Source organism: Cyprinus carpio, chromosome A8 (genome assembly GCF_018340385.1).
Source record: "Cyprinus carpio isolate SPL01 chromosome A8, ASM1834038v1, whole genome shotgun sequence".
NCBI lineage: Eukaryota > Metazoa > Chordata > Actinopteri > Cypriniformes > Cyprinidae > Cyprinus > Cyprinus carpio.
Genome location: NC_056579.1, coordinates 11545616 through 11560728, shown reverse-complemented (window position 1 = coordinate 11560728; position 15113 = coordinate 11545616). Strand labels below are relative to the sequence as shown.

Genomic DNA, 15113 nt, shown 5'->3' with positions numbered 1-15113 from the left:
AAAATGGTAAATAACTAATTTTTTTTTCTTTTTGTAATGACATATTGAGTTGTGATTTTTCTTTTCTTTTTGTAATGACATATTGAGTTGTGATTTTTCATGCGGCTCCAACTGACCTCTGTCGCCACCTTCTGGTGAGTGATAGAACTTGCATCTAATCATTTGTAGGCTACACAAGTGCTCATTGATCACTTAAGACTGAGACCGTTTAATAATTCTAATCATATTAGTGGAATGACAATTGCCCTGCTGTTGCATATACTTCACATTTTAGATAAATAATTGTTATACAAAACATAAAACATGTTTCATTGCATAATTTCAACCAGCCCTGCTAATACACATTTAAATTAATGAGGTTGAGGAGTTTCAATCCATTTGTTACAAATGACAAATAAAGAAACCCCAATATGTCTCTGAAAGGAAGAATTTGTTTTCAACATGATGTTGAGATGATCTGAGACTGATCAACTCGCTTTGCTTCACCCAGAGCTATGAATACGGTGACACCAGTGACGTTCACCAGAGCCAGGATTGAGAACACATTCACCCAGGAGCCTGTGATCTCAATCATGTAGCCAGACAAGTACACCAACAGCAAACCTGTGACATACAGTACAAAGAGAATAAGATATGGGGAAAGAACAGAAGAAGAGCAATATATAAACATGAATTACAATTAACAGTACAAATATCTGCACAGGACTTAAATGTGAACATAACATTTTGCAGTATTGTCTAAATTATGAGAAAAGGTTGAAGTCTGTTAAAGTTATGAGATAAAAGTTATAATTATGAGATCAAGTCTAAATTATGACAAACATTTGAAATGAGTACTAAGTCATACTTCTAAGATTTAAAGTCAAATTTCTGACATACTAAGTATTAATTATGAGATGAAAAGTCCAGGTTATGAGATAGGAGTTGTAATTATGAGATCAAATTCTAAATTATTACAAGAAAAACTATTACATACTAAATCAAAATTATGAGATAGTCTAAATTATATGAAAGTAATTTATTGTCATATAAAGTCAAAATTGACAATAATTCTGACAGTTATGAAATTAAGTCAGTTATCATTGTCATAATTATTTTGTCATATATTTATAATTATTTTTTGAGTTTTTAATTTGTCAAAATGATTACTTTTATGTCAACATTTTCAGATTAAAAACAGTTCACCTTTACTATTTACATTTTTCTAATTGTCAAATAGAATTCAGAATGTGTACACTGACCTATCAAAAAGTACTGTGACTAAACTATTTAAAAGCTCCTTCTACAAGTGTATGAGGACATTAATGTCCAGTGAACTGTATAGTCTGCATACATGTAATTGGTTACATTACAGAAAAAGGATTATAAACCCACCAGTAAAAGCAGAACATGTGTTCATAACCCCTGCAAGAAAGAGAGCAACATATTTAGAACAATACTTATTGCATTTTGATGAAATGAATAAAATAAAATAACATATAAAAGATAATTAAATGGGATAAAATAAACAATTTTTACAAACAAGAGGTGGACTCACCAAACAAGGCTCCTGCACATGATGGTGCCTGGTCATGCACATTCACAGACACCCCACTGAAAACACACACACACACGGGTTTCTGTGTTTTACAACCTCTTCACTATATAATGTTAGCTCTGCTGATTGGCTAAATCTTCTACACATTTATATTTGAGCATGAAAGATCTAATAGACTGTATACAGGGTAATACATGTAAGATCATGTTTTGGATATGACAGTTCATTCTAACCTATTATTAAATGTGGACAGCCCAACAGCCAGAGAGACACAAGCAACCGCATAGATAAAGCTGTCCGTCTTACAGAGAAGTAAGATGAACACACTGGCTACTCCCATTGCCAAGAACTACACAAGCATGTTTCAAACAGACACACACAAACACAATACAGATTATATATTTTGATGTATTATATGAATTCTTATGTTAATGTAATCATTCAGAATATCAGGGTTAAGTTCATAGCTTATGTTTTGTTACCTGCATCAGTTTCCTTACAGATGCTGTCCCGCAGCCTGACAAAGATATAAATGTCAATATTTACAGCAAGATATTTCGTTATGATTACTTGCAGAAACATCAAGGTTACAGGGTAACTATCAGGTTAAGACTAATAGAAATGTCATCTCATGAGAAAATGAAATTAGAGGCTGGAATTTAATTCATACATTTTGATTCATATGAAATTATTATTATTTTTTTTTAGAAAAAGTAAACAAGAAGGTCCATTCCTAAACCTAATTTTCAGTGTGGAATAAGCAGATTGTATGAAATGCATCAATTCATACAAATTAGCCACCAATTTGCGAAAACAAAATAGATATGCATTCCCATCAGAGTGCGTTGGATTTGTTCACCTTGCCTAATGAGATGATCAGAGATAGAGCCTCCAAAAAGTGAAGTGGGCAATGCCACAAACCAGGGCATCACATTAAACACCCAATCCTGTCATCAAACAAAATAGAGAATGCTTTAACAAATGACAACATCAAACAACCAGAAAAAAACCCCCATCAAAACCTTATGCACTTCCTCTAGCCTGTTTGAGTGCATAAAAACTCATTCACCATCTTATGATTGAACATTTCATTTATTAGTATAGAGATAGACATTGTAACTAACATATTAACAAATAACAAGAGAAATAATCATTGAAGTTAATGTGCAATGGCTGAGCTACCTTGGCATGAGGAAACATGTCTTTGAAGAATGTTGGTAACCATGATATGAGGGTGTAATGCGTGCTACTAAAGCAGAGATGAGCAATGATCATAGCCCTAAAACAAACACACACACACAAGCAGTAAGCAACTCTGCATTAATACTCACACATCTTTTTTTTTTTTTAAATTGAAGGTTTAAGTTTATTTGAGTTTGTAAAATCAACATTTAACATTACATTCTGTAAGAGAATGAATGTCCTAAAAATTGGAAATCGTGATGGAAAATGGCAAAGCTCAAAATGGACAACCAAACATGACAATGAAACAAGTGAAAGTAGAGAGTAAAATGAGGGACATGAACATGTTTTGAACCTCACCAGACACTAGGCTCTCTGAGGAGATACAGCCAATTGATTCTAGAAGATTCAGAAGCAGAACTACTGCTCCACGGTGAGTAGAGGGAGAAAACTGGACCTGTGACAAACAAACAAACTCTGTACGGAAACATTTAAAACTCTGAGATATAAACACAATTTCTGAATACCAGCGTGAGATGATTAAGATATAGCAGGGACCTCAGTTCAGAAATCTCTTATTCCATGGTGCTGCATGGTGAGTCAGATTTTTAAAAACGGGGTGTTGTAAAATAACACTGGCAAAAAAAAAAAAAAAAAAAAAAAAAAAAAAATCCAATTATTCTATCCACGCAGTTGCTATGGCAAACACAAATACTGAAGCCGACTCTGATTGTTTCTGATTCACTGCGACTTCTCTAGGAGACTTGATTATACAAATTCTGGCCTTCAGAGCAATAAAACAGCACTCAATCAAGAAAGAGCACAAAATCTGAAGAACAATGCTACTTAAATTAAATATGTAAAGGATCATATAAAGATAAGTACATTTTAAGTACCTTGAAGAAGACATTTCCTTACACAACAGGTCCAGCAAACAGCAAGGAGACCAGCTCCATAAAACACACTCCCCCATCCAAACCAGTCCATCATCAGGGAACCCACACCTCCAACCAGCAGCATCCTGAGAGATAAAGACACCTCACTTACAAAATCATGAATAGTGTGGCACACTACATTAAGGTATGTAATTCAGAGGTGCTTGCATAAAAGAGTGAATCGGTTTTATTTCATACTTCTAATAAATAAATGGGAAAGCTGGGTATTATTCTTACCCTAGGTAACACCCACAGGCCAGTGTGCTCATCAAAAAACCTCTCTCTCCCTCCACCACACGCTGAGCACAGATACTGACAAGAGAAGGGTAGTGAACACCTAAAAACACAAACTCACAATCATGTCCTTCTGAGAATTACTCTGTGACATACAATAAAAAATTATGCTCATTTTGAATCACTTGTTGCCTTTATGGGACCATGGAAACACATTTCTGCCACATTAGAAAAAAATACTTTTGTTTCAAACAAACAAACAAAAAATAAGTATGACATAAAAAAGTATTACAATACCAAGTCACAATGATGAGATACTATAATTACGAGATTAAAAAAAAGTCAATATAAGGATATAAGTCATGATTATTAGAGTGAAGTGATCTTTGGGTTACAAGTGAGACTCTCTTAACCATTAGGGCACACTGCCCCCAATGAGATAAAAAGTCAAAATTATCAGATTAAAGTTATAATTATAAAACATAAAAAGATTATCACATTAAATTATCATAATTGTCATTATTGTGATAAAAAGTTTAAATTATATTATTCCACGTTTGAAGACATAATTATGACTTATGTCACTTTTTTTTCATAATTTCAATTTATGATGTCATACTTATCATGTACCAAAGCATGATTTTTTTTTCTCATGTGGTGGAAATAGGATTCGTAATGGGCAGAAAAAAATATAAGAGAATGCAAAAATGTGTACTTCTTAAATTAGTCAGGGAGAGCTGATTCTGATTAAACTACCAAACTAACTTAGACCCACCCTTTTAATTACAGACAATGCCCCCCAGCATCCAACTTGCTGGTGGAAATTTCTAGTTCAGACATGTAGATAGATTTCTCTGGCTCTGTATTACATTTTTCTGTTCCCTTTTTGAGGTAAAGAAATGTTCTGTCTAATTTCCTCTCATTCTTTTTACAGTTTTCTCCCTTTACTCCTCAACTGTCCCTCATAATGCTCTCACCCTGCATTACCCCCAGTAGAAACCTGGTCACTGTCATGGTAACAAGAGGTTGGAGTCCAATGTTGGCCAGAAGTGGAGTAATAGCTGTCATCACAGCCCAGGAGGAGGTGGACAGCAGCAGTACTCTCTCTCCTCCTATCCTGTAAAAACAATGTTCATCAGCATCAGCATCTACCACTTTCTATAACTGATCTACAACCTGGGCGCTTCACAAAAAAAAAAAACTACAACCACCAATCACTCCCATTACCTCATAAAAACAGAAAAAAAAAAAAAAACCAGAAAAAAAAAGCACCCAGCACTATGCCAGTCTCAGTTTTGCTCCATCCAAATTCTTTTGCCATAGTGACAGCACAGATAGGCATGGCCATCCGTGACCAGTAGAGAAGGCATGTGACTAACAGAAGCATCAGAGTCCACGTCCGGGCCAGTGGCCTGCAGCAGATGGGACATTACATTTACATTTAGTCATTTAGCAGACGCTTTTATCCAAAGCGACTTACAAATGAGGACAATGGAACCAATCAAAAACAACAAATAAGCAATGATATATAAGTGCTATAACAAGTCTCAGTTAGTTTAAACACAGTAAAAGTAGCAAGGGCTTTTAAATATTATAATAAATAAAAAGAAAACAGATAGAATAGAAAAAGAATAGAGCAAGCTAGTGTTAGAGGTCTATTTTATAACTGTATAATAAATGAAAAGAAAATAGATTTTTTTTTCTTAAGAATAGAATTAGAATAGTGAGTGCTAAAGTTAGAGGGTCAAATAAAGATGGAAGAGATGTGTTTTAAGACGATTCTTGAAGATGGCTAAGGACTCAGCATTGCAATTACAACAGTTCAATCTGGTGGCCCAGAGCACAGCACATTTTAGGTGCTTTGCTCTGCGGATAATGAGTTACAAATGGTAAATAAATCAGGAAGATATACAATTGATGGCATGGGATACTTATACAAAACCTTCAGTCATTTCGGGAGTGGATCGAATTGCCATGCTCAAAGTACCTCGAAAACATCCATTCAGAACTGATTTTTTTTTTTTATTTTTATAAACTGTTCATATGATTTTTTGGATGCTTATTGCACTGGTAAAGCCATAACAAATCCACAAAAAACTAATCAAACCATTCTGTAACTTCAGAATTTGATTGTCTCATTGCACTGGTAATGCCATGGTAATTTTTTATGTATTTATTTATTTCTCTTTAAAGTTAGAACTCATCCACCAAAAACTTATCAGAGACAAAGTAGATGATTTATATGCATCTATTGCCAGGAATCGAAACTGTCTGTTGGATGCCTAGATATTTATGTACCATGGTATCTGGGCACAGTGTTTTAAAACAGCCATTCTGTAACCTCAGAATTTGATTACAGTCAACAGACAGTAAATACACAGTCAGTAAATAAAGTCGCACGGACGCATCAGTAACCAATTACCAGTGTAATGGTGTGTATGTATGTATACCATACATAACTATCAAGGAACGAAGATACAAAATAGACTATTTCTATTCCACTATTGCCAGGAAGAGAAACTATAGAAAGGTGGATAGAGGACAGCGATGTGAATTTCACTGCCCATCACTGGTATTGACAACTACCGCTGATAATACGAGAATGATTAACTCGCCCCTGTGTAGTTCACAACAGAAACTATTGTTAATGCAACTAATGCACAAATACACGATGACATTTCGCAATGTTTTAATCTCCTTTAATAAACAAGTTGCATCATACCTTGACCATACTGTTGTCTTGTCGTTAATTTGCGTTATCTTTAACCCGGACTTATCACACACATTTCCGAAAGGTGTTTTCCACCGGTGGTCGACAGGTGGTTTGAAGCGGTCCGATTCTTGCTCAGCAGCCATTAAATCCAACTGAGTAAAAACCAGTGCCGAAGAGGAAAGTTTTCTTCTGCATTTATAAGGCGACCAGTAACGAATAGGAGGCGGAAACACACCTACACGCCGCCACACCTACATTAAATGTTTGAAGAGCAACTCGTCCTGGTCTGCATTTATTTTTAAAGACTGAAGGTGATTAATAGGTAGGAATGTAGTAATTTTGTACAACTGGTGACGCAAGACCGCAGTAGGAAAACGTGTAATCTTGCAACATCATTCTGTATTAAATCTCTGTGATCTCTATATTAAATCTGCAGAAGCAGCCTTATTTATAAAAGAAAAAAAAAAAAAGAAAACTCCAGTCAACAAAACCTACTGAGAAATCAACTTTATCCCAAACAAGCAGTAAAAAATTTGAACAAAAATGAGACAAAAAAAATCATAAAAAAAAACATCAATAACAACAATATTTTTTTAATAAAAAAAAACTAACATAAAAAAGAAATAAAAAAAAACAAACATTACTCAACACAAACTATCCGGATCTGTAGCTTCTCATGAATAAAAAATGAAGTTGTTCGATCCATGATAAAGATAAAGTTATATTATATCAGTCTTTTTCTTTCCATCCAGGAGCTGATATTTCCCTAAAAACAGCCTAATATAAGCATGAGGACATACTACTGTATGTGAAACCAGTGGAATAAAATAAAATCACAAAACACATTTGATATGACAGACTGAAAATGAGCAAAAACAGTACCATAGGAATATTCCATGTTCTTCAGAAAATATGCTACCAGCGTAGTAAATGGTAGAATAAAGTAAAAATTTAGGTTTAAGGGTTTCAATCAGTATAGTTTTGAAATAAAATCATATACTGTTGATTAAGTTACTTTTTATAGAGCCATCTATAAAAAACATCTTATATAGATTTATATTTGCTATCCAGTCACTGACTGTTTATAAATAAGACAAACAAATTCAAATGTGTCCATGTGGATTACAGTCTCTACTTGGGGTCCTCAATGGTGCCCTTGCTGAGGTCTGTCATTCTGGAGTATTTCACTTTCTTCTGGTCCAGTTCGTTTTGAGCCCACAGTAAAAGCTTCAGCAGCTTTGCTAATTTTGGAGTAGATTCCCTGTTCTCATAGTCTAGAACAGCCTGGTTCACCTCGCTCCACACCTATAGAGGCAGACAGAACCCCGAATTAAGGATGGAGGAACAAGTGCAGGATTCACAACAGGTACAGTCACAGTCAGTTTTTTTATATACATATAGTACACTGTGTGTGTGTGTATGTATATATATATATATATATATATATATATATATATATATATATATATATATATATATATATATATATATATATAAAAAAAGGAGAATCAACCATCATGGAAACAAAGATCACTAACTTGTTATTATGGTTATGTCCTTGGGGTGTGCAATATGACAATTTTTGATCATGGATGATTAAAATGTCTCCACAATGTGCTTTTGAAGAAATATCGTAGTATCGCGCTACAGCGTACATTCTATCAGTTGCAGTTTTAGTGCCTCCGTCTCAATATAATGTACAACGCGATATACATTCACATCAAATACTAACTCAGCATTAGAGTTACACTTATGGGACACTGCACTTATTTACAGTCACAAAATTACATTATTTGCATGTGCTTTAAAGCCTTGCTGTTTAAAGGGTTGGTTGATCAGCTTTCTTCGAAGGCTTGATTTGTGTTTATGCAGCGTAACATGTTCATGCTTCATTTAAAAAAAAAAAAAACAACTTTATTTTCACATATTTTACTTTTATTCTACGCCGCTGTTTGCATTCTCATCAAAACAGTCTGTTGATGCAATTGGGCTCAGATTGGTTAGCTGGCCCAGTGTGTTGTGATTCGCTAACCGCCTATAGTGCATGTTGTCCGGAAACGTCACACCCCCTTACCATTACGGATAGTTGCATGTTCGCAGGGGCAGGGTCTATGTAAACAACGGAGTTAGTGATGTCACAAACCCGGGAAGAAGCTCGTTGTTGTCCCTACCAGTCTTTTTTTTGTAGTCCTTAAACTGCCATTTCTTTCAAAGAAAATATTTCCCTTGGACATTACACACTAACTAAAGGTAAAAAAGTTAAATCAGAATCAACCACCCCTTTAAACATTTAATTTGTGTGCTGTTCTGACGTGCTTTTTTTCTGAGCACGCACATCTGAGGCGTGCACACTCTAAAAAGCCTGTCAAACAGCGCCTCATTACTGGACAAAGTTATCTTTCATATCTGATTGTGCTAAAACTGTGGAAGAGAACTGAATTGAGCTGGACGATGACATCACTGAAACAACAATGAACTGACTTTAACTGATAAACTGACTGTTTTCTATTGTCCTTTTGCATTATCAGCACATGGTTTTCCTGTTTAACAGTATAAAGGTGCTTGACACAATCTGTATTGTATAATATATTTGTTCATTCAGTTTCTTGAATGCTACTGCTAAATACACCTACTCTACCTGAACAATAAAACACTGTTTGTTTTATTTGTATATTATGTGTATTTGTAAGGGTATATCTTTGTTCTTATTTTTTTATGGCAAAGATAAAATAATGACAAAGATTTTTATCTTTGCCCACTTTGGCCTTAATGTCTGCAATTTTTTTTTATTTTAAATTCTGATACCTTACAAGGCTTTCTTTTTAAAATAGGAAAATTAGTTTGGCTGTGCTGCTCAGACAACTTGCAAAATAGTAAAACTATTGATAAAATCATGTGATTTTCCTTAAAAAAAATATTGATATGATATTTTTTCCATATTGCCCACCGCTATTATGAACAAAAAAAAAAAAAAAAACACATACCTTCTGCCTCTGCATCATGTTGAGCAGGTCTCCAAACGGTGATTCTTCAGGGTTGTCGAAGGCGAGCAGTGCCAGGGTTCGCTCCATCTCAGTAAGACATTCTCTGCTCTCCTCTCCCTGTTCAGCCAGCTGTGACTGCGCAAACTCCAGCGCTGCCTCAGTCTCTCGCAGGCGGATGAGCTCAATCAGATGCTGCTGCTACAAGAGAAGTAAAAAACAACAGTTTAACAGTGAAGAACAGATCAGGTTTTACTATAAGGATTGTTTTCTTTTCAGTACTTTTCAATTTTTGTCATCTGGGGTGGAACAAGAGGCCTTCATTTCTATGTTTGCTTGTGCATTGTAAATAAACGCAACATGCCCATGGATTCGGTATGGTTTACACTGGCTCTCTAAAACACTCTCTTAGGCCTGGTTTATACCTGCTATTTAGATGTATTTTTATTGATCCATGAACGACACTAAATACAGGTGTAAACAGGGTCTAAAACAAGCTTGTCCAATTTCAACCACTTCCAGAGGTAACGGATTGCTTTCATAGTTTAGATGCCCATGTGGTGAAATGCGTTCAAGCAACCACAAAAAAAAAAAAAAAAAAAACTGTCTCACCGCCCACTTCCCTAACATGTAATATTTTAATGGGACAAGTTTTGAGAAAGCACAACAAAACAGTTGATTCAAACTAATGGTATATTGTGCCAAAACCCACAGATTAAGATTGACAACAGTTACTTTATGCCGGTGTCACACTGCATGATTTTAACCCGATGTTCACTCGCGGACAGTTTTGTGGAAATCGCAGATTAATGCCCCAAATCAGAGGCAAATCAGTGCTTATTCCCATGAGTGACAACCACATAGTGTGCATTATATAAGACTCAATCTAAGAAAAGCTCTGTTGGCGATTATCTGCAATTCTTCATACTGAAAAGTTGTGTAAGGTGTGACCCCTTGTCACTGATCTGTCATATAGTGTGCACACAACAGGAACTAGATGGTACCCCAGCCAGTCATGCAGAGTGAGCAGCAATCCGACGACTTTGAAAGTCTTCAACAATTTTCAACAATTTTTAAAGTCGTTGGATTGCTGCTCACGCTGCATGAGTGGCTGGGGTACCATCTAGTTCCTGTTGGCTTAAGGTGAGCATATGTCCTCTTTTTCCTGGCCAGAATTTTCTGAATTGCCTAGATCAGTGGTTCTCAATTCCAGTCCTTGCGTACCACCACTCTGCATATTTTGCATGTCTCTCTTATTTAACACACCTGATTCAGATAACCAGCTCATTAGAAGAGAGCTCCATGCAAGAACTGTGTTCTGATTCACATGGTCCCTACACAGTGTTCTTTGCTCAAGTTTAATTCACTTTGGAACATTAATTCACAGTTTTGTGTTATGCCACGGCCTGCAGCGTCTTCACACGCTTTGAGAACCACTGGCCTAGATATTTTTCTTTTTACATTCCCAAACGTTCTCATACATTATATGTATGTGCATTGTTTTTTGACCTTTCTCTGTAGATCCCACCTTCTTGCATGCCACAATTGGTTGATTGTCTGTACAAAGTGCACACTATTGGTCAAAGTATGTTTCAGTAATTACCTTCAAAAAAACTACAGGAAAACAAAGCCGAAACCTGGACATTTTAGGTAATATAAGCCCCTTTCACACTGCACGTCAGACCCGGCAAATTGCCGGAACATTGCCGGGTCGACTTCTGTGTGAAAGCAAACACGTCCTGGGATTGATCCCGGGATTGAACCCGGGTCGGGGACCTAGTAACATTACCCATGTATTTGCCGGAATCGCAGTGTGAAAGGGGCTTTAGAGATCCAGGGTAGGACATGTCCAGTAAAAAGAGGGACGAATTGTCACCCTATGTTACCATTCATATTCTTTCCTTTGCATGTATGCAGTGTAATGGCTTAATTTTCGCATTTGTATTCATGTGCTGCATTCAGGCCTGATGCAAAAGTGATGTAAAGTGTGACAAAATAAGAGGGGTCGGTCTAGATGAAATCCAAGCAGGAAACACATTTAAAACGCATCTTAATACCAGGTACATCTCCCTCCCTCCCTCCCTCCAAGCATATCCATATGAGGTCAGATGTTTACCTGAAGGTGAAAGTATAGGTATCGATTGGTGTTGAGGAGCTCTGGGTGGAGGCTGTTAATGAGAGCAATGGCTTCCTGGATCTGACCTTTCAGAACCATTTCCCTGATCTTTATCCTCTCATCCAGAGAGTCCAGATCCACATTCGGCTCAATTCCAGATTCCATACGAAACTTCTCTGCAGCCTCTTTAAATCCCTCTGTGGAATACAATCATGATCAGAGGGGAAGTTTATGTATTTGATATTGCATTAACATAATGTAAATCGTGTAATGAGAAAAAGCTACATGTTAGTGCAAGTATACTCGTATTTTTTTTAATTTACACATATCTGTGCATTTGACTTCAATCAAGCACTATGCTATTCTATAAAATAATACTGACATACCTGTTACAAGATAGTTCATGATGAGCCTGTTCATGTCTGCCCTCTGAAAGTGCACATTGTTCAATTTATCCATCCATTCCTCCTTTGTAATATCCTCAGGCTTTTCTGAATAACTCATCATGGATGTACTGTGGTAAGCATGCCATGTAAAAAAAAAAAATTGCACACATCCAACATAAAAATGCACGTGCACTCACTTTCAAATGCTATTATCAGAGAAGTAGTTTGATTCACTTTTAGTGTACACTGTTTCTAGCTGTCCATGTAATCAAAAAACAAAAAGCTATTTTCACTTTTAAGTAGTCTAAGGTTGTGATGTTGGTGTTTCAATGTAAATGAATGAACTGCACTGTGCGTGTTCATATTTTCGCGGTGTTTCTGCTCATAGACAGCACAACAGACGGCTCACTGGCCAGTCAACAGTGTACGCGACGTCAAAGGAATTAGGAATGGTGACACTGATGAAATGATTAAAGACTCGTCATTAAGGGATGAAATTTCGTATTAATTATTTTTCGCTTTTATCGAGGCATGAAAATAAACAAGCCCCGAGTGCGTGAACCTCAGCACCGCTTGTTCGGCTGATTTCTAACAATAACATTTGCGAATGACCACGCGTGAAAACAAAATAGTAGTCAGTTATATTGATTTTAGCTGTTGTTTATTCATGTTACTTGTTTTCTTCACAAATTATGAAGAATGATGATAAAATACTTACTGTTTACGGTTATATATAGCGGTGGGCCTCCGCGAAGATCACGCGAGAACAGACGAGAGCTCTTAACGAGACTTGAGAGGAGGTCAGTGATTGGACAAAATACTGACGTCACGGTTGCTGTGGCAAAGCTGGTAAGGTTGCCAGATCGTGTGCACAATATTCTACTGATAATACAGATTTATTTTATTTACGGAACATTAATATATGGAATCAAGTATTTTTTTTATTTAATTTTATTTGTTTTTATTTGCTTTGAAACTATTTAAGAAAAAAATGATAACCGTTTGAACTGCGTATTATAAATTTCAGACTGAGTTCATACCCAAAAGTCTAATGAAAGTCTAATGATTAAAAAAAATAAAAATAGGCCTATGTTATAGATCTTATTGTGACCAATTAATCAGTGAAATTTCTTTAAATTGACAAACTGACAAATCAGTCAACTTACTTCAAATTGACCATGTAATGATTAATCAAAATGTCATAACTGGACCTCAGCAATAATAACCAAATATCTTTTTAGCATTGACTTTAACTTCTCCTGCAATTTCAGTGTATGTTCATGAAGAGATAGCCTACAATATAGCCAGTCCTAATATAAACAATAACCTTTGATGGTTAACCTTGTTATTCTAAAACCTTCCCAAAACAAGCATGAATTCGCCTAATCCTCTTATCCAACACACTGCTGTTCTTGCAGAGCAGGCATCAAAACATATTCTGTAGGGCGAGAAAGATAATTGATTATGTCTCAGAGATTAGATGAGACTCGTCTTTATTATGTGGACCTGGCTGGACCAGATGAGAAATCCTCCTAGTGGAGGGGGACATTTTTGTTGCAACATGTCAGATAAAACAGTACAATACAATAACTCTATTGTTTATTTCCCAGCAACAGCCGCTAAGTTCTCCTGCTGATGACCAGATGGTATGAACCAATGAAATGTGTTTGTGAATGTGTTTTTGTTCTTTCAGGTTGAACCACACCATATGTTATTTCTCACACAAAACAGGTGATGCAATACAACTTTTGTGAGTGACATTTGTATTAATACTTTTCAAAATCAAAACTCTTCGTTTCTTATTTCCTTCCAGAACTCAAGACAAATTTGACAGACATGTCTATATTTATTTAGATGACTTCATTCCACAATAGCTAGCCGACTAAATCAAAGGTAACAGAAAATGTAAATATAAGGGTACAGATTTCATACACCTTAGCCTACTATTAAAAAAAACAAAAAAAAACATTTTTTTTTTTTCAATGTATTCATGTTATAGCCTAATATTTGCATAAGCATGAACTTCCGAGTGTGTGTAATTGAAATATAGGCTTTTTTATTGTGTAATTATAGGTCATATTGTTCATAATTAGCCTACGTATTCAAGATAATTAACACGCTGACATAAAGACTTAATGTGACAGTATAGGCTATGTGTCATAATATTTTGTCTCATGTTCAGTTGCTCAACAATCCTGCACAACTCTTTCAAGGCCCGAACTTGCAGCAGGATGTGGTTTTTGGCCAGGAGCAGCGTCGCTATCTTGGACAGTTTTTTCACGTTTTGATTCGGCGTGTACAGTGCGGTACAGTGTGACAGCTCGCAGGTCATCCAGCTCGTCGATTAGATCGTGCACGCGCCTCCGTTCACGCGCACTGATAAGTAGCCGCAGCGCTTTCGGCTTTTTGATTAGTCCGTTTCTCGGCGCCGAGTTTCTGTGAAATCCATTTTTCAGACACTGAAAACTTTTTCTGTCCATCTCCGATGCTGTCTCTTCGATTAGGCGATGGTTCGTGGTTAATTCATCGGAGGGCTGCGTGGAAACTCTTTCACCGAGGCTCTGACCGTGGGGCGTGCAGCTCATGGAGGTGTGGATTCATTGGATTCATTCTCCTGATGTTCATTCTGTCAGCAAATATGACTGTATTATTTGTCCGCGTCCCTTGTCGTTAGAGTTTGCTGTATTTGACCTGTCGAAACTTTTGAAGGATTATCAGACTGTCCAATCAAATCTGCGTCCACCAACACACACATAAACAAACATGTGCTGTTTTAATCTAACAAGAAGCGTATTGTATTTATTTACCATCATAATAACAATGATATTAAAAATATGTTTTTAATATGAAAACGTTTAAATCCATCCAAAATTATAAATTACTATAATAACTATAACTATAATAAAATATTTTGGGGTTAAATGACAAATGTCAGTAAAGACTTTTAGCCTAAATGAAAGCAAATAATTCAAGCTATTAGGTTATTTAATTATTTTTAATATTTTTTGAATGTTTATATTTTGTATAGG

General features: G+C 35.9%; 2 protein-coding genes across 2 annotated transcripts; both read right to left on the bottom strand.

The window, feature by feature from the left end:
* Nucleotides 1–188: 188 nt before the first annotated feature.
* LOC109095286 (solute carrier family 17 member 9-like) lies at nt 189–5054 on the bottom strand. The gene is made up of 11 exons (XM_042762178.1): nt 4866–5054; nt 3892–3991; nt 3616–3740; nt 3080–3176; nt 2720–2816; nt 2397–2484; nt 2020–2054; nt 1771–1886; nt 1538–1593; nt 1375–1404; nt 189–603 (listed from the first exon to the last, which is right to left on the bottom strand). The coding sequence occupies exons 1-11, from the start codon at nt 4954–4956 to the stop codon at nt 437–439; spliced, it is 1002 nt and encodes a 333-aa protein (XP_042618112.1). The 5' UTR covers nt 4957–5054; the 3' UTR covers nt 189–436.
* Nucleotides 5055–7257: 2203 nt separating this feature from the next.
* Nucleotides 7258–12884, bottom strand: LOC109095287 (glucose-induced degradation protein 8-A homolog). The gene is made up of 5 exons (XM_019108987.2): nt 12803–12884; nt 12085–12212; nt 11699–11895; nt 9586–9783; nt 7258–7906 (listed from the first exon to the last, which is right to left on the bottom strand). Exons 2-5 carry the CDS (start codon nt 12203–12205, stop codon nt 7733–7735), a joined length of 690 nt encoding a protein of 229 aa, XP_018964532.1. The 5' UTR covers nt 12206–12212; nt 12803–12884; the 3' UTR covers nt 7258–7732.
* Between the last annotated feature and the right edge of the window lie 2229 nt (nt 12885–15113).

What these genes read in the sequence shown, in the direction of transcription:
- LOC109095286 (XM_042762178.1), bottom strand. Translation starts at nt 4,956, where the DNA reads ATGACAGCTATTACTCCACTTCTGGCCAACATTGGACTCCAACCTCTT. An exon ending in GCCTGTGGGTGTTACCTAGG is followed by an intron (nt 3,741 to 3,891) that starts GTAAGAATAATA and finishes TTTATCTCTCAG; the next exon opens with GATGCTGCTGGTTGGAGGTG. An exon ending in CTCAGAGAGCCTAGTGTCTG is followed by an intron (nt 2,817 to 3,079) that starts GTGAGGTTCAAA and finishes TGTTTGTTTTAG; the next exon opens with GGCTATGATCATTGCTCATC.
- LOC109095287 (XM_019108987.2), bottom strand. Translation starts at nt 12,205, where the DNA reads ATGATGAGTTATTCAGAAAAGCCTGAGGATATTACAAAGGAGGAATGG. An exon ending in CATGAACTATCTTGTAACAG is followed by an intron (nt 11,896 to 12,084) that starts GTATGTCAGTAT and finishes TGTATTCCACAG; the next exon opens with AGGGATTTAAAGAGGCTGCA. An exon ending in ACATGATGCAGAGGCAGAAG is followed by an intron (nt 7,907 to 9,585) that starts GTATGTGTTTTT and finishes CTGCCTCTATAG; the next exon opens with GTGTGGAGCGAGGTGAACCA.